At 35.3% G+C, this 27,813-nt stretch overlaps 2 protein-coding genes across 2 annotated transcripts; one reads left to right on the forward strand and one right to left on the reverse strand.

Moving 5' to 3' along the window:
- Window positions 1-613: 613 nt before the first annotated feature.
- On the forward strand, window positions 614-16,574 carry LOC131849756 (trafficking protein particle complex subunit 12-like). Its single transcript, XM_059199872.1, has 11 exons — window positions 614-807; window positions 896-1,149; window positions 1,395-1,475; window positions 2,284-2,364; window positions 5,045-5,225; window positions 10,476-10,633; window positions 11,788-11,931; window positions 12,848-12,994; window positions 14,196-14,362; window positions 14,918-15,041; window positions 16,229-16,574. Exons 1-11 carry the CDS (start codon window positions 678-680, stop codon window positions 16,475-16,477), a joined length of 1,716 nt encoding a protein of 571 aa, XP_059055855.1. The 5' UTR covers window positions 614-677; the 3' UTR covers window positions 16,478-16,574.
- An 8,106-nt stretch (window positions 16,575-24,680) lies between these two features.
- LOC131849549 (histone-arginine methyltransferase CARMER-like) lies at window positions 24,681-27,288 on the reverse strand. The gene has a single exon (XM_059199633.1). It carries the CDS (start codon window positions 27,184-27,186, stop codon window positions 25,588-25,590), a length of 1,599 nt encoding a protein of 532 aa, XP_059055616.1. The 5' UTR covers window positions 27,187-27,288; the 3' UTR covers window positions 24,681-25,587.
- Window positions 27,289-27,813: the final 525 nt, after the last annotated feature.

A 27,813-nucleotide genomic window follows, 5' to 3' on the forward strand; every position in this document is an offset into this window, starting at 1 on the left:
ATATACTATGTAGCGCCACCTCATCACAACATACATAACGCTACAGTGATGAGAATAACTACTGCACTACAATTATATTCCTTATTGCACTTCTCTATCCATATGTTAATAAAGGACGACTTATCCCTAAAAATGATCTTTTATAGTCAACCCAATACAACGTGTATAAGAAATGTTAAGTGAGTCTAAATGTGAAATAACAGTTTTAAAAAATATTTTAAAATATAACATAATAAACAATTAAACTTTAAACAAAAACTAAAGATAACTTTTTGGTTGGTTTTAATGAAAATTTCTACGTAATAAAACAAGTCATTTCCCATTTTAGTAATGTGGTTCTATGTTTTTTTTTACTTTGATGAGTTTAAGATAACTTCTATAAGACAACTTTTTCTTTGTGTTTTTTAGATCTGCATTTACATGCTGAGGAAAATCTGTGTAATTTTTTATTATTTTTCCTACATCATTCCGATTTCTTTACCACATCCACACATAATTTGGGGGAAACAATCGGGCATCACTGGCCATAGATTACTGAAGCCACAGATAAGAAATATATTCGCGAATGATATTAATGCCAATCATCATTTTATTCATTCAGTTGTCAATTCAAGTTACGATGAGGTAATCGCGTCACAACACATAAATAAATAAATAATCACTGAGAATATAAGAATATGGATAATAAGCCGTCATTGAGCCATTATTTTGGCGATATGCAAGTGGTGCCCGCGTCTCAGTTTTTCGATGAAATTGGTACGTCACCGTCGGACATGATACAAAGCGTTTATTTAGGAGGAAGCGATGGTAATGTTTTGGATCAATATTTTTTTTGTTATTGTTTACTTATGTTTAAATCTAAATAATTACTATATTTAATCACTGTAATCTATAGGTGACATGGTAACATCAAACCAAGTCTTTCCTCAACCAATGACGACCTCTTTCAACCAACAAAATACGCAAGATGTTACTTTTTCGAGTGTTTTGGCAACTGTCAGCGGATCTGCTTCCGTGCCAGCAACGAGCCTGCCTGATCCATCAACGTTCTTTGATACAATAGGTCCAGAACCACAAATAGGACCTACTAAAAATAACATGACGAGTACAGCTCTCCTTACAGATGCCATGGAGGCTCTGAGTATAAAGGTATTTTTTTGTGTTCCAATTTTAAATTGTCATTTTTTTTTATGTACAACTATTGACTGATGCAACTGCCTGTGTTAATGGTATACACTGGTTAGTGATATACCAGTGTAATTCTAGGGTAGCAGAATACAGATTTAGCCTCTTTGGAATTTACTACAATAATTTTTTAAAAGTGTACAGAATGAGACAAAGGCATAAAAATTAAGAGCATATAAAGGGTAACTTTTTTTCAATTTTTGTTCTAGAACCAACCAGTTGATAAAGAAGCAGATAGACGAAGGGATGCATGGATTCCTAATGATGAGGCCAAGAAGACACTGATGAAGGTTTGGGAAATTCATATACAGTCTTAGGGGGTTAATACACTATCAAGTTACTACAATATATTGTTTATAGGATCAATTTATAATAAATACTTCTGGGAAGAGTCAGCTCTTGCAATGCGCAATGCTCCAAATACAGAGCTAAATGTGAAAATGTGATATACTCTATTTGACATCTTTACATAGTATAAAACAGTCTCCGTAGTTGTCTGTTCTCTTATATCTTTTAAATTATGCAACAGATTTTAATGCCGTTTTCAGCTATAGATAGGTCAATAATTAAATAATTGAAGAGCAAGGTTTATATGTATAATATATGCATGTTATAGTATAGAACAGGCAGAGAAATTCAAAGGTTTGTAATCCATCCGAGCAAGGATTGGTGTAATAACTGTACTTTATCTATACATATAAATAAATGTGGAGTGTCTGTTTGTAATATCGAAATAACCGTTTTTTACTATATGCATATGAATATAAATATGATACATACACCAAAATAACATATTTTACAATTTTTGTCTGGTTGTCTGTTTGTTCTGGCTAATCTCTGAAATGGCTGGACCGATTTTGACAGGTAGCTGATGTAATAAGGAGTAACTTAGACTACTTTTATTTTAGAAAAATAAAGTTAAATTCCATGCGGATGAAGTCACGGGTATAGCTTGTAAATGATAAAATACATTCACTTTTTCTTACTTCCTACTCTCTTTACTTACTTATCTGATAATTATCTTACTACAGTTGTCTCAATGGCCATCTCTGTTTCACCTAATGTAGCCACCAACCAACTTGCAATATTTTCTTCCAGGCCCAGTCTTCACCTAAAGGCTCATTCTTTCCTGAAAGAGAGGTTCTAACAATGCCAGGGTTAGTGCTTGAAGAGGAACTTGTAAGTAAAATTAATTATTTATAGAATCATGATAAGATGCTTCATTTTAATAGTTCTTGGAATTTTGTGGACAATGTTGGGATGAGCATGAGGTCAGGTCAATCGGGAATTTATCCCGATGATTTCCACTGGAACCGCATGGAGGTCAATCTGATTTTACCATATATTGCTAGCTATGGGGTTGAAGAGGAAACGCCGCTTCTCATCCTATGTGCTTGTAGCTCACTCATGCATAAACGAAATATCTCCTTTGGAAAGTTTACACTCTTTCCCGAGGAGATAAAAACCATCGCTCCTAAGAATATCCTTCAATTCTTGTCCCTGACGGGTCTAGGTAGCGAACTTTGAAAAGGACGAGCACAATAGATCTATGTAGGTTGCAGTGCACATCACACATCTGACAATAGCCCAAACAACCCAATAAAAAGAAATAGCTGTGGGGATTTATTCCACATTAGTAACAATCCTCTTTCCCCCACCAGCATTAGAGTTCTCCAATAAATATATTATCATCTTTACAATAAAACTAGGCAGATTTTTTATGGATGATAATGGAATGTCTCACCCGCCTACGCTAACAGTATACGCTGGTGGGGCACCAAACGACGATGTTAGGGTGAACACGAGGTCAGGTCAGTTAGCCCATCGTGACAAATTCACCAGGAAATTATCATGATAGTTTCCAGGGGCAACCACGAGATCTATTTTTTTGGGGATTATAATTAAAATGTTGCACCCGCCTGTGTTAACGGTTTACGCTGGCGGGGCACCAGTGGAGGATGATAAGATGAATATGAAGGTCAGGTCAGTTAGCCCATCGTGACAAATCCACCAAGAATCATGATAGTTTCCACGGGGAACCGCGTGGAGATCAATCTGACATGGTACATTGCTAGCAATGCAGTTATCGATCCACATTACCAACAATCCCCTTTCCTACCGGCCAATAGCATTAGAGTAGTCTAAAAAATCCATTAAAATAGAAACAGAAATAATCTTTATTCAAATAAACTCATTACAAGCACTTTTGAATAGTCATATTTTGATTCTACCACTCATTCGGAATGCAGATTCATCACAATAATGAGCAAGAGACTTGTGTGTTGCTCTTTTTAATAGATGTTTTTATTTTATATAATAATTACAGTATAACGAGTAATCCTTATCATATTTATATCCATTATTATACTCATAGCTGGTGGTAACTCTATTCTCTCTTTGAATTTAAAAATGAATCTGTATTATTGTATATATATACTAGCTGTCCTGCAAAACGTTGTTTTGCCTTAAAATAAAAAAAAAATTTGGAGGTGGACTACCCCTAACATTTAGGGGGATGAAAAATAGATGTTGCCCGATTCTCAGACCTACTCAATACGCTCACAAAATTTCATGAGAATCGGTCAAGCCGTTCCGGAGGAGTATGATTTATTTGAAAAGAATACGAGCTGAGTTTCTTGTCACTTCTCATTTCGAAATCATTCCGAACTGACGTTAAATGTGACATACCATAAGAGTTTGTAATAGATTTAAATGAATAAAGATATTTGGATTTTGAACTATATTAAAACTAGGCAGATGCATTGCAAGGGGTAGTGAAGTACCTAGGAGTGAGCGCTGCCGGCAGTCAGGGCGTAGGTTGGTGATTAAATATATATAAGGAAAAAGGGTTGTAAGGGGTTGAAAGAAGGGTTGAAAGAGATGAGAGGTTGTATGGAAGTATCGTCACTTTTAAAGCTAGAAACCTGAAACGTTTTTATTTGTTTTTTATTGGGTTAGATTATTAAATATTTTTCATTATATGGTCAAGGTCATATTAATATAATTGGGCGACTATCACACTCCTCCGCGCGCACAATTATGGTAAAAATGGATTCAAAGGTTTTACTTCACGTATTAATATACAGAAAGTGCCACCAGGAGGCTGCGTTTCTGAGACGAGACTGACTACTTTAGTAGTCTCGGCTTTATTGACCAATAAAATCTAAATATATATAACTCAAAGGTGACTGACGTAGCGATCTATCAACGCACAGCCCTAACCACTGGACGGAACGGGCAGAAATTTGGCATGCAGTTAGATGTAATGACGTATGCATCCGCTGAGAAAGGATTTTGATAAATTCCACCCCTAAGGGGATAAATTAACGCGAGCGAAGCCGCCGGCAAATGCTAGGATGATATAAAAGGTGGAATTGATGCTATAACAGAAAGTGCCAAGATACTTGACAGCTCTACATGCTGAATGGGCCAAATGAGATGCTAAGTGTGGAGAATAGAGTCCATTTTACATTGCATTGCGTTGCATTACATTCACAACTAGGCAGATGCATTGCACGAGGTAGTTTTTTTTTCCGTATGATAATAACATGGTGCACCCGCCTGCGCTAACGACTAACGCTGGCGGGGCACCAGTGGAGGATGATAAAATAAGATGAGCATGAGGTCAGGTCAGTTAGCCCATCGTGATAAATTCCAGATGAATTTATCACGATGGTTTCCAGGGAGAACCGCGTGGAGGTCGACCTGACATGGTACATTGCTAGCAATGGGAGTTACTAGTTCCCAATACTAACAATCCGAACGCAATGCTGAACGGGCCAAATGAGATAAGTGTGGAGAATAGAGTCCATTTTACATTGCATTGCGTTGCTTTACATTATATTACATTAACAACTAGGCAGATGCATTGCACGAGGTGGCAGTGAAGTACCTAGGAGTGAGTGCTGCGGGCAGCCGGGGCGTAGTCCGAGCTGAACACGTGAGCCGAGACGAGGCCGGCCTCAGGGAGCTCCTCAGAACTGGGTACTTGCGTGCCGCTATCAACCACACCGCTGTTCTGATCACCGCTATCGGACAAGGTAATTTTTTTTCATCCGTATTAATATTGTAAAAGTAATAAAGTATAAAAGTTCTGTTTGTCTGTCTTCTACGCCAAAACTATTGAACCGATTGAAATACATTTTATACTAGTTGTACCCGCGACTTCGTCCGCGTGGAATTTACCTTTATTTTTCTAAAATTAAGTTACTCCTTATTACATCAGCTACCTGCCAAAAAAGTCCCTTCCAAATCGGTCCAGCCATTTCAGAGATTAACCGCAACAAACAGAAAGACAGACATACAGACAAAAATAGTAAAAAATGTTATTTTGGTATTTGGACCATATTTATATTAATATACATGTAGTAAGAAACGGTTATTTCAATATTACAAACAGACATTCCTATTTTATTTATATGTATAGATTAATTTTAATATCATTCATATATATATGTATGTTAGACTGTAAGGTATTCATAATATGGGCCATTATTAGTCTAAATGAAATAAATAATAAATAAAAGAAATTTGGTACAAAAATAGTCCCCGACAAAGGACAAAGGTTTTTCATGTACTCATCCTGTGTACCCACTCATGCATAAACGTAATATCTCCTTTGGAAAGTGTATACTTAATACTGAGGAGATAAAAACCATCACTCCTAAGAACACCCTTCAATTCTTGTACCTGACGGGTCTAAGTACGAACTTTGAAAAATGCGAGCACAATAGATCTACGTACGTCGCAGCGCTACAGGTGCAAGCACCTGACAATAGCCCAAACAAACCAAGGAGACAAAGGCGTTTTAATCCCTTTAAACTTTTTCTTTTTAATTTAAGTTTATTGTTTTTTAAGACAATTATTTTTGCGACCGTCAGAAGTAGTAAATTTTTTATTTTATTTATTTATTCATTTCAATATTACAACACCATTACAGTATATCCAAATCGGTGTTGCAACTTAGTACAGTATATATATATATATATATATATATATATCAATTTACAACATAACATATTTTATTACATAATATAGACATTATAAAAATTCTAGATACTTTTGAATGGCTTCTGTGATTTACGGCAGACTACAATCAAAAATATCAATATAATTTCTGATATTGTTTAGTATCTCTAAAGCACGGCTTACAGATGAATATTATAGTAAATTGGTCCTGGCTATTGGAATACTGAATGAAACGGGATGACGGCGCGCGCCCAAGTAACCATTGGGTACCCATAGCTGAATTTGCTCTAATATTTCTGGGTGATGCACCCACCCTCGTAGTACACTAACTACATATTTTACGAGAGAGAGATCTCTTCTCACCGCTATTCATCCAAATATAAAATATTAAGTTATCGCTATTAAAAATTAAGGCTTGATGAAGGGTGAAAATTTCTACTTGTAACATGAACTATCTGCGAGTGATAATCCTGTCAAAATTAATACAGCCGTTTCAAAGATTATCAAGAACAAACAGACAGACAATTTTTTTATATAATTATCATATATATACCTACTTTCATACGCATTTAGTAAAAAGCAGAGTCTCCTATACAAATCGATCCAGCCGTTTCAAAAAATAGCAAGAACAAACAGACAGACATTCGTTTTATGTTAGTACTGTACATAATTTAGTAGAAGTTGTAAATTTGAAATTACAAACATACGCGTCAATTTTATTTATTTGTTCCTGCGACTTCGTCCGCGTGGAATGTAACTTTATTTTTCTGAAATAGAATATGTTTTTAAAAATAAAAGTAGCCTAAGTTAATCCTTATTACATCCGCCAAAAAAAGTCTTATCAAAATCGGCCCAGCCATTTCACAGATTGGCCGGAACAAACAGACAGACAGTTAAAAAATTGTAAATAATGTACCGTATTTATATTCATATCCATGTAGAACACGGTTCTTTCAATATTACAAACAGACACTCCAAAACTTATTTATATGTATAGATTATAGATATATTTAGTAGGCACTTTTAAATGCATAATTAAAGTAAATAACACGAAACAAAAATAATAAAAAGTAGACTGTACTCTAAAACGTTTTGTCTTTTGTTTCTGTCGACTGTAGGTTTTAAGAAAAAACTTAAAAAAAAACGTTATAAAATCTACCAATTAAATGAATAATTCATAGTAACAAGTAATAATATAAAAAAATATATATAAAAAATACATCTATTAAAAAGAGCAACACACAAGTTTCTTGCTCATTCTTCTTGTGATGAATCTGCATTCCGAAGGAGTGGTAGAATCAAAATATGACTATTCAAAAGTGCTTGTAATGTATTTGAATAAAGATTATTTCTATTTCTATTTCTTTTTGTAATAATAATAGTGTTATTGAGGCCGCAGCTAGTCGACTAACTGTAGCCCTTTCAAGAGAAATATATTTTTTATACAGTGTAACCATTTTATACAAGGAGAAATCCACTGGATGCTTTATACTGTGTGCACAACACAAATATATCGACTTTTAGGACAACATAGTGACATCTATTAGGAAACTATTGAAATTTATAAATATTAATAAATATGAGGGTAGTCTACATATAAACATCGGCCTCGTTGGTATAGCGCACTCACACCGCTTTACTTCCTACTTTGATTGTGATATTTTGACAGTAATAATGAAGTTTCAAATAGATATAATCTTTATTAAAATAAACTTAATATAGACATTTTTGAATAGTCATATTTTTTTTATTCTCCAACTCATTCGGAACGCAGGCTCATCACAAGAAGAATGAGCAAGAAACTTGCGTGTTGCTCTTTGAAATAAGTGTTGTTCAACGTTACATTTTTAAAATTTTGTGTGAATTGAATAGTGTGTCATTTTTTATAGATGTATTTATAAAAACTATTTAATTGTTCGTGCATTATTAAATATTTCTCGTAGTGTACTAGTAAAGAAGCTTGCGAAGTGTTTTTTTAAACGTTTTTAATTTTTGTGTGAATTCTATAGTGTCAAATTTTTTTTTATATATTTATAAAGACGTTATTTAATTGTTGGTGCAGAATTGGATATTATATGGCAGTTTAGTATGTTTATTTAAAACATTTTTAATATGAACAACGTAAGTGTATTCTTTATATTTATTAGTACAACTTATTCACTATTAATTTATATTTTGACTGAGAATAGAATAGTTAATTATTTACTTACTAACAACCACTTGCTGTGGCTAAGGTTCTTGAATAAAATAATATTGCGACTATAAATTGAGATGTAAGCTATCCTATCTTTCAAGTTGGATCAAATTGCACACAATGTGCAAATCAAATTTGCAATCATTTCAGTAGTTTAGGGAGTCCATTGCGGACAAACGACGTGACACGTAAGTTTATATATAAAGACTAGCTGTACTCGCGTCTTCGTCCGCGTGGAATTTAACTTTATTTTTCTAGAATAAAAGTAGCCTAAGTTACTCCTTATTACATCAGCTACCTGGCAAATCTTTTATACTGTGTTTTTTGAACAAATAAATTATTATTATATTATTAAAAAAAGTCCCGTTAAAATCGGTCCAGCCATTTCAGAGATTAGCCGGAACAGACAGACAGACAGACAAAAATTTAAAAAAATGTAATTTTGGTGTATGTGCCGTATTCATATTCATATGCATGTAGTAAAAACGGTTATTTTAATATTACAAACAGACATTCCAATTTTATTTATATGTTTATATGTATAGACTATAGATCGACTAATATTTGTGTAACTGCATTTGTTTTTCGGTCTATTCTAATGTTGGCAGCTGGCCTTTACAGCTTCACTACAAAAACGAGGGCGAGTGCAGATGGCACTCTAATCCCGGGGTAATATCGATCGTTAGAATGGGACAGGGGGCCGATCCCCTCGTAGTCCCCTCCTACAACATGCAGCTTTTACATTATTAAAATATCAATGACGTTGCATCTTTACCTACTACTGTAGAGCTGATGGCAGCTGGTATTAGGGCTGCATGTTTTGTTACCAATTTTGAACCGAAAAAACTAATTGGTGTCAGGGAAAGTTGTAGAACAAAACTTGTTGACCTCGGTGGTCTAGCGGTCTAGCACACCGCTTTACGACCGATGGTCGCGGGTTCGATTCCTTCACGGCACAAACATTTGTATTCATGAGTATGATTGTTTGTTTTCTATGTATATATGTATGTATTTACAAAATAATGTATCTAAGTGTTCTATCAGTTGTCCAGTACCAATAACACAGGCTTTGCTTAGCTTGGGATTAACTATGTATATATGTATGTATTAAAAAAAAAATCGATGTAAATATATCAGTTATCTAGTACCCATAACACAAGCTTTAGCTAGTTTAACTTGGGTCTAGATAGCGCTGTGTGAATTGTCCTAAGATTATTATTATTACCACATAGTCCAGTAAAATTTTAAATTAAACATGATGTGACCAATTTTGGCGCAATATATAAAAATAAGTCTGCAATACGTGAATAATAATATCAGAAAGAAATTTTGTTAACGGGAAAGGGAAGAAAAAGTTAAAAAAAAGTGTTAAAAAACGCCTTTTTTCAAAATAACTCGATATCGGTAAGAAGTATGAAGAAAAATTTTAAATAAAAGTTGTACAGAAAAAAAAACCTTCACAAAACAGGTCCTGTTCATTTTTCATTATTTCCCTTTCTGACTGACTCTGTATATACGTCTGTTACGAACCGATACAATATTGAAACCTTCAAGAAAAGAGTTTATTCCTTTTCAAAAGGCCGACAACGTACTTGCAATTCCCCTGGTGTTGCGGGTGCTCATGGGCGGCGGTAATTATTTACCACCAGCTGAGCCGTAAGCTCGTTTGTCTCCTGTGCTATAAAATATATATATGACGCCTCGGTGGTCTATTGGTTTAGCACACCGTTTTAGGTCCGATGGTCGCGGGTTCGATTCCTCGCACGGCACAAACATTTATATTCATGAGTATGATTGTGTCGGTCTGGGTGTTTTCTATGTATAATATGTATGTATTTACGAAAAAAAATATCTATGTATTTGTATCAGTTGTCTAGTACCCATAACACAAGCTTTAGCTAGCTTAACTTGGGTCTAGATGGCGCTGTGTGAATTGTCCTGAGGTTATTATTATTATTATTATATATATATATATATATATATATATATTGTTATTAACTACCGGAACGCTAACTTCCCTGTCTTAAGGAGGTATGCGTTGACCGTCACCCAGTATTATCCTTCCACTACCCTACTTTGTAAAATATTGTTTTTGAGTTCTAATAAATATTTTTGTTGTATTACGCAGGCGTCGGCCGTATGCATCGCCCCACGAAGCATACGCCCCGCTCGCTGCAGCTGTGGCTCACAAGATTCTCTGTGATGCTCAGGATCCGGCTGAATGAGCCGCTGCTCAAGGAGGCCGAGCCGTTTGGGGATTTCAATAAACCGGACATGTTTTATCAGGTAACTAATTGTATTTATTCTAAAGTAGACTTTATATGTATTTTAATTAGGTGTTATTTTGAAGTTCATTTCATTATTAAATGGGTTTATATTATTTTGTTTATCGGCCTCGGTGGTCTAGCGGTTTAGCATACCGTTTTACTTCCGATGGTCGCGGGTTCGATTCCTCGCACGGTGTAAACATTGTATTCATGAGTATGATTATTTGTATCGATCTGGGTGTTTTTCTATGTATATTATATATGTATTTAAAAAAAAACTTTAAATATCAGTTAACCCATAACACAAGCTTTTTGCCTTGGGACTAGATGGAGTTGTGTAATAAAAAATATTTATGATATGGCTATATATTATGGTAAAAAATGTGTTATTTCAGAGATACAACATTCCAAGGATATATTTACAAAAAAATGTGCTGAAGGTTCTATATCAGTTGTCTAGTACACATAATACGAGCTCTGCTTAGCTTGGGACTAGATGGCGCTGTGATCAATTGACCAGATTTATTATTATACTAGCAGACCCGGCCATGCGTTGCTGTGGCTAACAGTTTCCTTATATATAAAAACTAGCTTTCACCCGCGGCTACGCTCGCGTTAATTTATCCCCTTAGGTGTGGAATTTATCAAAATCCTTTCTTAGGGAATGCCTACGTCATAGTAGCATTATGCATGCAAAGTCTCAGCCCGATCGGTTTAAAATGGACAAAGTTTTATACAAATTTTCATCCCCTATTTTAACCACTTGGGGGAGGAATTAATCAAAATCCTTTCTTAGCGGATGCCTACGTCTTAACATCTACCTGTATGCCAAATTTCAGCCCGATCCGTCCAGTTGTTTGGGCTGTGCGTTGATAGATCACTACGTCAGTCACCTTAGAGTTATATATATTTAGATAATTTGCAATAAAATAATATTGCGACTATAAATTGAGATGTAAGCTATCCTATCTTTCAAGTTGGATCACATTGCACACAATGTGCAAATCAAATTTGCAATCGTTTCAGTAGTTTAGGAGTCCATCACGGACAAACAACGTGACACGTAATTTTTATATATAAAGATTACCAAAATTAACTTTGTATAAAATTTATAGGTATTGTAAGTATATACTAGTTTTAGACATAAAATATGAATACTATATAAATTTCCAGTTCTACCCGGATACCTACGAGAATCGAACGGGTACCCTCGTGCCGTTCTCATTGCGCCTACTGATTGCTGAGCTGCCGTGGCACACTGGCAAACCGGAAGTATCTGTGGATAGATTGTATGCGATGCTGGATATCGTACAACAGGTAAATTAAATCTAATATATGTAATTCTCGTGACAATGTACCCCTCCGATCGATCCCCCGTCCAATTGAAACGGGGATCGATATTACGACGGCCTGAGCCGAGGTTCGAACCCCTAGTGCTGCCCACAGATTAAAGTCGTACCGTCAGGCAGGAGTTGGCCTTCAGCCGCTCCATAAGTCCTTCCGCGGGTTTGGAGTACCATCTACACTCGCCCCCTAACGTCCGGTGTAGCTGTAAAGGCCAGCCGCGGCCAACAGCATTAGAGTAGTCCGGAAAAAAAAAGATACAATACTCCTCCGAAACGGCTTGACCGATTTTTATGAAATTTTATATTCATTTTCATATACCTAAATGATAAAGGTTATATAGCTCTACCATTGAATTTTTATTTTTTGTACAATTTACCGTCTTACTTTCCGATGGTCGCAGGTTCGATTCCTCGCACGGCAAGTATTTGTATTTATGAGTATAATTGTTTGCATTGATCTGGGTGTTTTCTATGTATATTATGTATGTATTTACGAAAATGTATCCATGTATATCAATTGTCTGATTATGATGAAAATTTACAGTAATACAGCCACATCTGAATAGCACATCTATACATATAAATAAAATTGGAGTGTCTGTTTGTAATATTGAAATAACCGTTTTTTACTACATGTATATGAATATAAATAGGATGCATACTCCAAGATTTTTTACAATATTTGTCTATCTGTCTGTTTGTTCCGGCTAATCTCTGAAATGACTGCTCCGATTTTGACAGGACTTTTTTTGGCAGGTAGCTGATGTAATAAGGAGTAACTTACTACTTTTATTTTAGAAAAATTCTCTAATTAATTTTTTTGTTAATATCCACGCGGACGAAGTCGCGAGTACAGCTAGTTTTTAAATACAATATCATGTTCACAGATGTTATCAAACCTACGTAATGGGAAAACAGAGGACGGCACAGCCTTCATATCGTCAGATCAGGACCGCAATGAATCCTTACGATTGTGGACCGGCCGGGAGACCAGGATCCTGCATTCCATAGTCAACTGCTGTATCATGCTTAAAGTGAGTCAACATTTTTGAGTATTTAAATAAATAAATAAATAACCTTGGACAATTAACACAGCGCCATGTAGTCCCACTGTAAGCAGAACTTGTGTTATGGGTACTAGACAACTGATATAAATACGTAGATATCTAAATATAATTCAAAGGTGACTGACTGACATAGTTATCTATCAACGCACAGCCCAAACCACTGGACAGATCGGGCTGAAATTTGGCATGCAGGTAGATGTTATGACGTAGGCATCCGCTAAGAAATGATTTTGATTAATTCAACCCCCAAGGGGAGACAAAGTTTCATACAAACTTTGTCAATTTTAAACCGATCGGACTGAAACTTTGCAAGCATAAATCTACTATAACGTAGGCATCCCCTAAGAAAGGATTTTGATAAATTCCAGCCCTAAGGTGATAAATTAACGCGAGCGAAGCCGCGGTCCAAAGCTAGTTTTTTTTATAAATACATAGAAAACACCCAGTCCGATACAAACAATCTAGTAACCATAACACAAGTTCTGCTTACCTTGGGACTAGATGGCGCTGTGTGAAACCACATTCATGGTGAACGAGTGCTGCTTGTAGACTGGTCTGCTCTATTCACTACGACTGATTTAATCTTATATTATTATTTAATCAGTTGATTGTGTACTTAATATTTTGACTATAATAAATTAGTGCTAGTTGGTAGTTTTTATTAACACATTTTAACTTAAAAATGTAATGTAGAACAATTACTTTAAAACGAGCAACACACAAGTTTCTTGCTCGTTCTTGTGATGAGACAGCTTGCGGAATGAGCGGTAGATTAAAAGAAAAATTATAACTATTCAACAGTGCTTAAATTTGAGTTTTTTGAATAAAAGTATTTTCTATTCTATTCTTGTGTTATTTATTAATTAACTAGCTACTCAGCCCAGCGTCGCACGGATGTACATGTATTATTTACATAAACCGTCCTCTGGAATCACTCTATCTATTAAAAAAAACCGCTCCAGAATCCGTTGCGTATTTTTAAAGATTTAAGCATACATAGGAACAGACAGCGACAGCGACTTTGTTTTATACTATGTAATGATTTATTTATTAAAACTTTGATGCACAAATACAAAAATAAAGGTGCATATTATGGACTTAACATCATAAGACCATGTTCTAATTGTGTGTTAGTTTCGTTTGACATTTTCCTTGTTTCTTCTTTCAGGACTACCGTCAAGCTGCTAAAGTACTAATATCCTTGCAGCAGCAGGCCACGTCGTCGGTACAGAAACGGGCGGTCACCAGTGCCTTGTGTAGACTGTGGCTCTTGGCTGGGCATGTGGACGCGGCGCTAGTGTATCAGGGACAGTCGAGGGAGATCAGGCATCATTTGTTAGTGTTTACCCGCTTAAATTACAATAAAAAATTATAGCGGTTATTTAAAAAATGTATCTATGTATTTATATCAGTTGTCGAGTGCTCTGTTTAGCGTGGGACTAGATGTAGCTGTCTGAATTGTCCTAACATGTTATATTTTATTATTATACTAGCTGTGCCCGCGGTTTAATCCGCGAGAAATTTATAACCTATATGTTATTCAGGCCTATGTCCAGCAGTGGGCTGATGATGATGATGATGTTATTCTGGTGTATAAGCTATATTATTGTAAAATTTCATCAAAATTCGTTCAGTAGTTTTTGTCTGAAAGAGTAATAAACATCCATCCATACTAAGAAACTTTCGAGTTTTATATCTATATAATCATACAACTTGATTCGATATAAATCTTATATATTTATATCTATATATAAGATTTATATCGAATCAAGTTGTATGATGAGCACAAAGGACAACTTTGTGCCCATCGTCCTACACAAAGGAAGATCTAAAAAATGCGACCGAATGCGCAATAATAATCTGGTACACTCATGACGGTGTTTTTTTCAGATGCCCAACTCCTGATGTGCGGGAGTATGTAGACCTGGGTTTGATCGACATCGCCTACGGCAAGTACCAAGATGCTTACACCAATTTCGCCAGAGCTGCAGATCAGGAACCCACTAATATCATGGTAAGTGTGACTGGGCGGTACCACAACTTCTATATTATATTCTATATGTATATACTTACCACCGCTCCACTATTCCTTCAAGTCTTTCAAAGGTTGACTGGAAGAAATCCCTCATTTGGGATAAATCCACCATAGTACAACTTATTTTTTAAGATCGTTGTATCTTAAGTTATTTTAAATGTATTTACTGTACGATAAAACAAATGTTACAAACAAAGAAAGAGACTATATATTGTACTAACTTTTGCTCGCGTTAATTTATCCCCTTAGGGGTGGAATTTATCAAAATCCTTTCTTAGGGGATGCTTACGTTATAGTAGATTTATGCATGCAAAGTCACAGCCCGATCGGTTTAAAATTGACAGAGATTCATACAAACTTTCATCCCCTTGGGGGTAGAATTAATCAAAATTCTTTTGTTTGCGGATGTCTATGTCATAACATTATCTAAATACTTTTAAAGTGATTTATAATACTTCTGTGTAAATTTGAAATATTTAAAGGAAAAAATAATTTCTATAAATTTAAAAACTTTAAATGCTTGTTTTTAAAAAATGTACATTTTGAATTGTGCAATTTTTCTAATTAACCGATGATATTTTCTATTTATATGTTTACTACAAGCTACGTACAAATAATTATTTAAATAAAAATGTGGTCGTTATCTCAGTTGGAAACTAGATGGCGTTGTATGCACTGAAATAATAATAATAACAAATATTACCCCCGTAAAAAAGGAGATATATAAAACATATATAATATATAAAAGAATAATAATCATCTTTATTTGTCTCAAACAATAAGTAATACAATTGTTACCCATACAATAATAAAATTTAAAAGTAATGAGGGCGACAAAACGGTCTATAACTGAGAGGGGACAGTGAGTCCACCCTCTCTGCTATTTTGTTATAGCCTTTATTAGTAAATGAATATAATGAGAGATCGACGACGACGATAGCACGTTAAGTTCTAAGCTATTACAAACACAGTAAACATAAAAATTGGTAATAACTTAACAAGATTACAAACTAACAAAATTGTACAATAACAAACTTAAAAAATATATTTACTGCATTAATGGATCACAATGGCGAACGGTTGCTGTTGACTGTAACGCTGTTTATCTTCGTATTAGACGGCGGTGTGTATTTCCTATGGTTATAATTTTTATTATATACTTTCAGGTGGCCAACAATATATCTATATGTTTATTATACATGGGACGTCTCAAGGAAGCGATCGCGGTACTCCAGAAAGCTATAAATTCGGACCCAGAACGCGGCCTTAACGAGAGTCTACTAATCAATCTCTGCACTTTATACGAACTGGAGTCGTCGAAAACCCACGAGAAGAAACTACATTTACTGAACATGCTGTGCAAATATAAGAGTGATACAATGCCAAATGTATTAGAGTGTTTGAAACTCAATTGATGTAACCCAAGACTGAAATAAAATATATATAAGAATGATGTGAATTCAGATTTGATTTGATAATCCATTTAACCAATTTCCTTGTGGTCGAGCGATCTGTTCAAATTAAAAAAACTTTTTTTCATGTAGAACATTTTAGCCATTTATGAACGTAAATTTTTTTCCTACCGTATATAAAATATAATATATAAGAACTAGCTACTCGCCCCGGCTTTATATATATAATACATATACATGGGGGTAAGGGTATTGTTAGTAACGTGGATTGATAACCCCATCGCTAGCAATGTACCATGTCAGGTCGACCTCCACGCGGTTCCCCCTGGAAACCATCGTGTTAAATTCCTGGTGAATTTGTCACGATGGGCCAACTGACCTGACCTCATGCACATCTTATCATCCTCCACTGGTGCCCCGCCAGCGTAGACCGTTAGGGCAGGCGGGTGGACCATGTCATTATCATATACAAAAAAAAATACATATACATGTATTATATACATAAACCTTCCTCTTGAATCACTCTATCTGTTAAAAAAAGCCGCTTCAAAATCCGTTACGTAGTTTTAAAGATTTAAGCATACATAAGGACAGACAGCGACAGCGACTTTATTTTATACTATGTAATGAAATTAATTAATAATGTAATATACATTCAATTACATATTATAATATTATAAACGAAAGTTTATGAGTATGGCTGTTTGTAACTCTTTCAGATAACGGACTGCTACTACTGAACGGATTATGATGAAACTACTTATGCATTCTCCTCATCAAATAGGCTATATTTTATATTGAAACTAGCTGTCCCGGCAAAGGCTGTTTTGCCTTAAAATAAAAAAAAAATTAGAGGGATGAAAAATAGATGTTGGCCGATTCTCAGACCTACTCAATACCCTCACAAAATGTCATGAGAATCGGTCAAGCCGTTTCGGAGGAGTATGGGAACGAAAACTGACACGAGAATTTTATATATAAGATTTAACGCGGATGAAATCGCTGGCACCCTTACCTAAAAAATATAGGTATATGAAGTGTATTTGGTAACCACTGCGAACGAAGTCGCGGGCACAGCTAGTATATAAATATATATATATATACTATATACCTATAGGTAATCAGTAATATTATCCAATATTATAGATATATTAATAAATAAGCATAGATATAGATATATAATGATTAGATAACTGTATTTTTAGTAATCTTATCCAATTTAAGTAATGTTATCCTATAATTAAATTATTTATATATATTCCAATAACAATCTTATTATATCTTTAACTAGCTGTGCCCGCGGTTTCACTCGCGTGACTTTTAAAGCCCCTTATTCTGATATATAAGCAATTTTTTCAGTTTTCCATCCACTAAGTCGTTTTTGCGTGAAACGGCAACAAACATCCAGCCATACTCACAAACTCTCGCGTTTATATTAGTTAGATATATGAATTGTTTTATTACTGCTGAGATACTAATTCTGTATCATAAAGACTGAATCTGTATAGAAGATTTATGAAAAAAAAAAACTATAATATGGCTGCCAATTACCATGCTTAGTACAGAACAGAAAAGCAAATCTTACTCCGCTGTTTTGCAAAATAAGCCTATTATATGTGTATTTAAAAAAATAATTTAGTATTTGCTAGCTACTATGTGCTACTATATATGCGAATGCGCCTTAATTTTATTCTCTGTGTATATTAGATCTCTAGTAGCCTGTGTTAATACACAAGCTCTGCTTAACCTGTGACTAGATGGCGCTGGGTAAATTGACCTGGGTTGTTGTTTGAAGTTATTTGTTGTTGATGGTTGGGTTGTTATTTGTTGAAGGGTGCTAGTACCCATTATCGCAAGCTCTGTTTAACTTGTGACTAGATGGCGCTGTGTAAATTGACCTGGGTTGTTGTTTGAAGTTATTTGTTGTTGATGGTTGGGTTGTTATTTGTTGAAGGGTGCTAGTACCCATTAACACAAGCTCTGTTTAACTTGTGACTAGATGGCGCTGTGTAAATTGACCTGGGTTGTTGTTTGAAGTTATTTGTTGTTGATGGTTGGGCTGTTATTTGTTAAGGTGAAAATCAAACTACAATCATATAGCATTACTTGTTATAATTACCAAAAATTGCCGTCCAAACTTTTCTGTATATTGTAATATTGTAAGATACAATCGTCATTATAAGGAACGTTTATGGACGTGCGTTATTTTGGAAAAGAGTGTAATACTGGACTCGATACGTGCGATTACACTTGATTGCACAAAATTTTATTCATTTTATCATTGAAAAATAGATTCACATAACAAAAATTGTTCTAACTCCCATTGGGTTCGCAGTGATATTGCTTAACCTCGCATCTGCAAGCCAATTTTTGGACTCGGACACTGAGAAGTCCTGTAATTGATCTCACAGATAGGGCGTTAATGTCATTTTGATAGTTAAGGAACTCTCCACACAGTATAGATTTGTCTATTATTTTCAAAAATAAAAAAAATATATAGTCTGTTAAACAGGAGTCCAAAACCCTAACAAATAGTATAACTGTATTTATTATTGGTATTTGAGCATAGCCTAGTCTGGAGTCATAGATAAAATGTTACGTAAGTTTTTCGAAATAAATTTAATTCTTATTCTGTTTTTTAAGACCTGTAAAGTTCATGCATCAAGGCGTGATGTTGTTATTTTAGACATACAGGCATGCAATGGTTTCTAGATCTTTCAAAGTAATATCAAACGAAAGGCGGAAATGGATTGTTAGTAATGTGGTTAGTCCACATGACTTCTTGCTAGCAATGTACCATGTCAATCAAGTCAACGAGCTTCCCACCCCTGGAAATCATGATAAATTCCTAGTGAATTTGTCACGATGAGCTGATATGACCTCATGTTCGCCTTATCACCTCCACTCGTGATCGGCCAGCGTATACCGTAAGCGCAGAAGGATGCACCATTCCATTAAACAAATATCAAACGACAAATATACAATTTAAAAAAAAACTATATATCTTTTTGTACATGAACAAACGAGCAAGCATGAACTTTAAGGTCATAACAATACAACTCCAAATTGATTAGTAGAAATAAAAATATATATTCCCAAGCAATAAAATTACTAGTATATATTTTTATGTTGACAAATCTACACTGACGAAGCTCACTTAACTAGGATTTACAATAAACACTGCAATTTTCACATTGATGGGTACAGACTTCGGTACTGATATGGTAAGGACTTGTTAGCGATAGGCCGCGAAATTTTGTACGAAATCTAAAATGAATACAGATAAATAAATTCTTTCATTACAAACGGGTTTAGTGTGTTTATTTAAAACACTAATTATCATGTTTTTTATTAGCTGTGTCCGCGGTTTCTTAAATTCACAGCCTATGTTATTCTAATGTATCTTACTAATATTATAAACGCGGAAGTTTGCGAGTGGATGGACGAATGTTTGTTACTCTTTTACGCAAAAACTACTGAATGTATTTTAACGAAACATTATAATAACATAGCTTATACATCAGAATTACAAATAGGCTATAAATTTCACGCGAATGAAACGATCATAGCTAGTAATTCAAGAGGAAGGTTTATATGCATGAATATATATAAATATGCAATCCTAGACTATTATGACCTCATATTTAGTCATAATCCAACAGTACCAGTACTAAAATCCATAGCATCAAACTCCCAAAGACTAGTTCATAATTCAATTGATTCACCTAAATACACAACCATCATTACTCTTTGATTCAATAAAAAGTGCCATATTGAAAAAAAACCCATGTTAAATATGTAATACAATCAGGGGCCATCCGTAATTATGTCACACGTTAAAAAATGTGACATTGTCATCACCCATTTGAGTCTTCGATGTCATATATTAAGTAAAGTGTGACATTGTAATCTAGGACCCCTCTCTCAGCCTTCTAGCCTTAGATTTTGTGACAACGTATTTCAATTTAAATATTAAAACACGATTTTTTAGGAATTCAAACGTCAGAGGGGAAATGGGACTCCTTGCTGTGTGGGGGGAACGGGGACTACTGGCTGAGTGGGGGGAGGGACTTATGGCTGAGTCGAGGAAGGGGAGGGGATAAAAATGACTGAAATCGCTGTAACATAAGTTATGGATAGCCCCTTACAAGTTCATATTAACTATTTGATACTCAACTCACTATTATACATCTGTTTTTTTATGAGTATCCTTTACGTGTACTCACGAGACAATAATGTGAAGGAAATATCCTACATATTATCTTGACCATACCCGATTCGTAAAATGATTCACTTCACATAGACAAACAGTTAATAGTCCCTACATTTTAACCTACTTCAAAAAAGGGTGTTCATGCTATGTGTTTTTATGTATGTTCAATATGTAGAAGATTTTTAATCTTTTGATTGGAAATAAATTTAATTTTATACCATGCCGAAGGATATATTTCTGTTGGTTATATGAAATGAATCATAATAAGTGACTATTTCAAAGCCTTCTTATAAGACTTAATCAGACGGTTCATTATAGGATTGTTAAGTGATTGATATATGCAATACAATTTATAGTATTTATGTACGTATCTGGTAGAATGGTTTATATAGGATAGTACGTAATAAAAAAATTAAAATAAAAACTTTGTCCACGACTATAAGTAAAATTTTTGGGGTAGACCACCCTTGTCACTTAGGAGTCTGAAAAATAATTAACATCCTAATCTCAGACTGAATCTACACTCAAAATTTCATAAGAATAGGCCAAGCCGTGTGTGAATATGTAATAAGCACTGTAACACGACAATTTTATATAATAGATTCTGCACGTTAATGTAGGAAACAGCTTAACCGATTTCAGTGCAGTCTTTAAATTTATCAAGAAGGCGATCCGCAAAATGAGCCATTTTAATAAACCAATGAGATTCTTTCAACAATTGTCATAGAGAGATCAGCAATTCATATAAACACGCCCACTTTACGGATTCTATAAAAAGTAATATGTGCTGGGACACAAAGAAGTGAAACTTCAACGGATAACGCGATATATAATGTACACAGGGCCGTCTTTCAGCTATTAGGGGTCTGGGCACATTACGATATGACCATAGTAATAAAGCTCTATTGTTTTAAAATAGACAAAATCATTTTTGAACCTGTTTCTTTAGGGATACACTACCTTCAAAACAAACCAGACAAAAATAATTTTAAAACGTTGTTATGTGTAACCCCTCATAGGTTCAAGTTCTTGATAGACATTTATAAAAAATTTAACAAAAACGAACAAATTGTCCATAGTCGGTAAGCATTTGTTAAGCCTGATTTTCAGGCAAGAATATAGTAGCTGTCGGTTATCGTTTGGTAACGGAGTAGGGACCGGACTAGACTAGGGACCGCAATTCATCGCGGGCCCGGGGGCACGTGCCCAGTGTTACCGTAACGCTTTTTCGTGACCGAAAAACCCTAATAGGGGTGTATTAGGGTTTTTCGATCTATATAAAACTACATGTATTGCTAATATTAATCATTTTAGATCCTATTATGAACAATTCAAAACGGCCATTTTGGAATTCCAGTTCTTTTTTATTCCTGTTTCATTACCGTTTGGACTATCTCTTTACATCTTTGTGATGCTATATTCACAGCTGATAGCACGTCTGCTCTTGAAACCCAATCAGAAGATTCAAAACTGTAAATCACTCCAAAACTGTAAGTCACGGCTGGTGTTTACAGTACCGAACGGTATGGAGACGAGTGTATAAGGCACTCCAAAACCGCGGAAGGACTTATAGAGCGGGTAAAGGCCAACTCCAGCCAGATACGACTTTAGTCTGAGGGCACCGCTCGGGGTTCAAACCTCGTCTCAGGCCGTCGTAATTGGACAGGGGGTTTATGGCATTGCATTTTTTAATACTCTTTTATTATATGAGGTCAATTTATTTATAGACCTGCTAGTCTAAAACAGTATATAATACTGTAAAAAAAATGTGATGAAAAAGGGTACTGGCAACCCAAAAGAAACAATGTATCACAAAAGATATCTTATTATCTATATGACTAATAAAAATCGTTGCCTCGCGTTTATTTCTTTTTTTTCTCTACGGTATATGACATCGGAAGAAAAAAGAATTGGTATGGGAAATACAATCAACTATTAGAAACAATCGAACAGTCATTTAAAAAAAATTGTCTATAGTTAAATTAATATCACGATATAGTGTTATTTGGGTGCTATAAAAAAAGGACAGAGTCGCAATTTACTTATAGTTTGTGCTTTAAAAAAACAAATTAAGAACAAGACCCACACGTTTTGAAAAAGGATTTTTGTTATAGTATAGGAGGTAAACGACATTTCACCTGATGGTAAGTGATTACCCCCGCCCACGAGCACCCGCAACACCAGGGGAATTGCAAGTACTTTGTTGGCCTTTTAAAAAGGAATAAGCTCTTTTCTTGAATATTTCAATACCGCTAAATATATATCTATTTGATAGACATTGCTCATTGAGTGCTTTTCTTTAAAACCTAAATTTGATCGAAAAATCCAACCATTGAAGTTTCCATCAACGAGATCATAGAGTAAGGTTAGGAGGGAAGCGGAAGAGGGATGGGGAGAACATAACGGTTATTTAGCACCACTGTCCATACCGCATTAATTAAAAAAAAATCTATTAAAGTTGGTATTAACAAGATTGTAATTGATTGTAAACTCTGGGGGTAGAGGGAGAGAGGAGAGGGGTTTCGGGGTAGAGGGAGAGAGGAGGGAGAGGACTGGGGGACAAAACAGTCATTTCACAACACTGTCCATATTAGTTTTTAATTAATAAAAAAATGAAGTTGTCATTTTACTCTGTTCAATTGTTTCCTTACAATTCTAACTTGTTTAAGTGAATTGCTCTTAATAACATAATTGATTTAATGGCAAGCGAGTCTGGCTTTATTATAGGTATTACGAACAGGGTTGCCATTCATGCTGACGTGAAACTAAAAGTTCTATGACTACCTACCACTAAACTAACGTATGCTTCATAATAGTTACAAGCGTGTCATCAAATCCTTATTGTGATATGGCAGCACGACGCTGCGAATTTTTCCTAAACGTGGCAACCCTACTAACATAGCCAATTTATTAGAGACCTTCCGACAATCGCTTTAAGATTTATAATAAAGATCTTATCACTTAACGTCGAGGTGTAAAATATAACAATCTCAAAAAATAACATTTAATGATACTCCTTCGTTTTAATCACTATTTTGCTTTTTAAATAGCAAAACCAATGAGTGTAGTTACAAAAATATAGCTGAAAGTTGTATTTAAAAAAAATCACAGTAAATACAATTCATTTGTCAAAATTTTTCCGTTTATGATCAGTCGAGTCTTATGCTAATTTACTTTGCAACTTAATACGATTTACAATGCAAATTAATAAGTTAACCAAATAGTTAAATTATTTTTTTATTTCCGACTACTCAAATGCTGTTGGCCGCAGCTGGCCTTTACAGCTTCACTGGACGATAAGCAGCGAGTGCAGATGACACTCCAAACCCGCGAACTTATGGAGCGCCTGAAGGTCAACTCCCGCCTGACGGATACAACTTTAGTCTGAGGGTACGCTAGGTTTAAACCTCGGCTCAAGCCGTCCTAATTTCGATCCCCGTTTGAATTGGATGTTGGATCGATCGGAGATCATGTTTAATTTATACCTCGACGTTAATTTGACGATCCAAAAGCTCCAATTGTCTGCCAAATCCTGAGGTAGTCATGTTATAACAAATCTATTATTTGTGCAAATAGTTACAGCACCAATTTTATTTCCATTGTTTAATTCTATATGACGTAAGATTGTAGATCTCAGCTGGTCATAATGTTACAATGACAACAGGAAAAATATTACAATTAAGGTCGTATCACATTACGTTAAGCGTTCACGATTTTCCATTGACTCGAGCGTTTATGAATAAAAATTAGACGATAATTTTGAATTTGTAATAATAAACTTCGATTTTTTATTATTGAGTACGTAATACATAAGTTTATAAGTTCTATGTTTTATTCTGTGTTTAACTTTAAACTTTTATGTTTATTTTATTTAATACTTTGCAATGCAGATTATACAAATATTGTCATGTATTGAAGACAAGAATAATGTATATTTTAAATGAATTGATTTAATAATTCGATATCACATGTACAACATAAATTAGTAATCACAATTAATGATAATTTTATAATCATCATTTGGGTACATAGCTATTATATAATGTAATAAACCTTACAAAATATTAAAGGTACGGAACACAAACGAATACTGATAAATTTCAGCGAAAAAAAAAATAGAAATGTCACTAACTTTATCTTACATTTAAAATATTTACAGAAACATAACTTTTATGTATGGCTATGTATAAAAATATCATTGAAATATCTAGTGGTTGACTCCAGATGTTATCCACAATCTCAAGAGTTTGTTTTGATCGGCAGACATGGAATCCTACCCAACCTAGACCTTCAAGTAAGAGTTTTAGCAGCATGGCCATTGTCACAATTATACCGTTCTAAATTCAAATTATTATGAGATACATGGACCATAGACAAATTGTGACCAAACTGAAAAACTCCTTACATCACCAACTGCCTTCAATAGAATACTCGATTCCCCTACCTAACTAATATGATTGAGCCTGCTCTAATGATAAATGAGTATTGACAATGATAAGCATTATCATTAAAAATCAGCACTTATTGCTTATACTAAGTGTACTTCATCTCTAGCTAACTCTAGAGCAACCCTTAACTCGGCCCGTTATTTCCTAATCACCACAGAATATTTACAACAAATTTCCACAATTAACATACAAGCAGATTTTTCATCGAATTACACTAGTAAGCGTCATTCTGTAAAAACAAAATGTCGACGGAGAAGGCGCTCTGTTTTATTGCATTTCACTGTCATAGACAAGGCCAGTTAACTCCTAACTAAATACAGTCCTCTTCAGTGTGATGCTTCATTCAAAATAAATAAGTTCTCTTAAACACTAACAAAGTCTGAACGGAAGAATGTTCACAACCGATTACGGTTCCTTATAGCCCTAAGGCGCGCTCGGCGCGACTTTGCGGATTATATGTCCCCATTTTGGCTAATCCCGATTCTCTTGATGAATTCCTCTTGTAGCATCACTGTTTTAATCATATTTGGGTGGCCACTGTAAGCAATAGTTTGGTCAGGAGTCGAGCAATACTGCTGTGTTCCATCTGCAAGAATCACACCCTGTCCATTCGTCAACGTACCAGTAGTTTCTAGAGAGTTCCAGTATGATTCACTTGGTGAGGTAGTGTTAACACCAGGAGGAGGTGCCGCTGGAGCCCCCGTGTATCTAAAGTATGGGTTCTTCAAGTCCAGCGTGTTTGATGATGATATATTAGTTCCCTCCAAATTCACCTCCATGGTAACATCGTAACTCTGCCTCTTATTGGCTAATAAGAGCACTCGGCCAGTCAATGCTTGGCCTTGTTTGGCAAATATTGGTGTTTCAAGCAGACAACGGACTTGATACCAATGGGTTAGAGGCTCCGTAGGCGCCGTCGATAGCCATATGTGCTGTGTACTGCCTGCGAATAGCACATCAAACCAGAACGCCAGTCCATGGCATGTACCAGACTGCGTCAACTCAAATCTGAATGGTACCTCAATCCGATGTAGATCGGTTTCATGTGCATTTAGAAAGTCAACAACATGTCTCACAGATCTTGACATACAAATACGAACATCAAATGTGTCAACTATAGGTTGCCTAAAATACTCTTTCATAGCTGCCGTACGAAGTGCACTTAGATCTACTCCATGGAAGCAAGTTTGGTACCAGAAATTAGCTTTATTGTATTGCTCCATAAACAGAGCATCATCAGTAAATGGTGCTATGTGCAAGTCACCACGAGTTGGGTACATATTGCCATTCGGTTTCAACCACTTCTTAGCATGCAGATATGTCTCCAGCATACGCTCATTATACAACATATAGCCCATTGGCTCCGAAATTATCACATCTACAGTCTCGGGCAGTTCAATCTCCTCAATTTTGCCAGCTACCACAGTGATACGATCGTGAAGGCCATTGGCGCGTACTAAAGCTTGGGCGTGATGCGCCATATTGCTAGCTTCTACTGCATACACCTTACGCGCTCCAGCTTGCGCGGCAAAAAATGATAAGATTCCTGAACCGGCGCCCACATCCAGCACCACTTTGTTCTTAAAATCGTTGATATTAGATAATATAGCTCGTTGGTACGTACTAGTTCTCACATAATCTTGCATCATATTCTGCTGCTGACTTAGGTAACCATAAAACTGGAAATACTGCATCGCCGACGAATCTTCGGTGCGCACTGTGAAAACGGATGACGACCGGCCCGCCTTGATTTTACTGACGAGCAGGTGAAAATTCTGACAGTCGGCTTCAGAAGCGAACTTGAAAAATAAAGTTTCATTGTCGATCGTAAAAATATACGACTGGCCGACGACGCGGGAACACTCACTCTGGTTGTGAACGGGGAATTCGAGCACCTCTTGAGCTAACACTGGATCAGCACGTATCACTTTAACACTTAGCCCTTGTGGATCATAATCCACGTTTACGTTTGTGGGAAAATTGAAGCGCGGAACCTGAGTGCCGTCATTGTTTACAGCGGAGACCGTAACTCCGCGAAACGTGTTCGCCATTGCAATAGCTGGACCGGCCGCGCGGATGCTATTTAATTATTGTCCACGCGTTTACGAGCAAACAAAGAAAAATGCCGTTGAGAAGTTTGAGGCCGGCGTAAAATCGATCACTTACAAATTTCCTCCCTCTTTTGTCTATGGTTGGCAGCGTGCTATTATACTTTTTTATGACATGATATAGTAGTGGCAAAAGAATAATTACATAGAGCTATGTTAGTTTTGATATTAAATCTCAAATAGTAATGATAAAAATTAATTGCCAACAGAAATTTTACATTTAAATTTATATTTAATTGGTAGACTATTTTTTAATGCTTTTTAAGTAATTTTTTTATAAAACATTAAGATGCATTACTCAATCAGTAGTACCATAAGCAGCACATAATCCAAAGACAACAATTTTGCTTATTTAATTTTTGCCGCACGTTTGAGTGTAATTTCTTTTTATTTGATTAATTATAATATATGTATAGTATAATGGAATGGTATCCTACAATCCACCCTGTGCTACTAATGGCTGGGCCACGAAAAATAGTGCCGTCAGTTCCCATGACTAAACCCATTCTCTCTCCTCCATTGGTATACGTTTATTAAGTGTTAAATAATATGCTGCTGTTTTGAATTCAA

This window comes from Achroia grisella, unplaced genomic scaffold, assembly GCF_030625045.1.
Source record: "Achroia grisella isolate CSIRO2021 unplaced genomic scaffold, CSIRO_AGI_Agris_v1 utg660, whole genome shotgun sequence".
Classification (NCBI taxonomy): Eukaryota; Metazoa; Arthropoda; class Insecta; order Lepidoptera; family Pyralidae; genus Achroia; species Achroia grisella.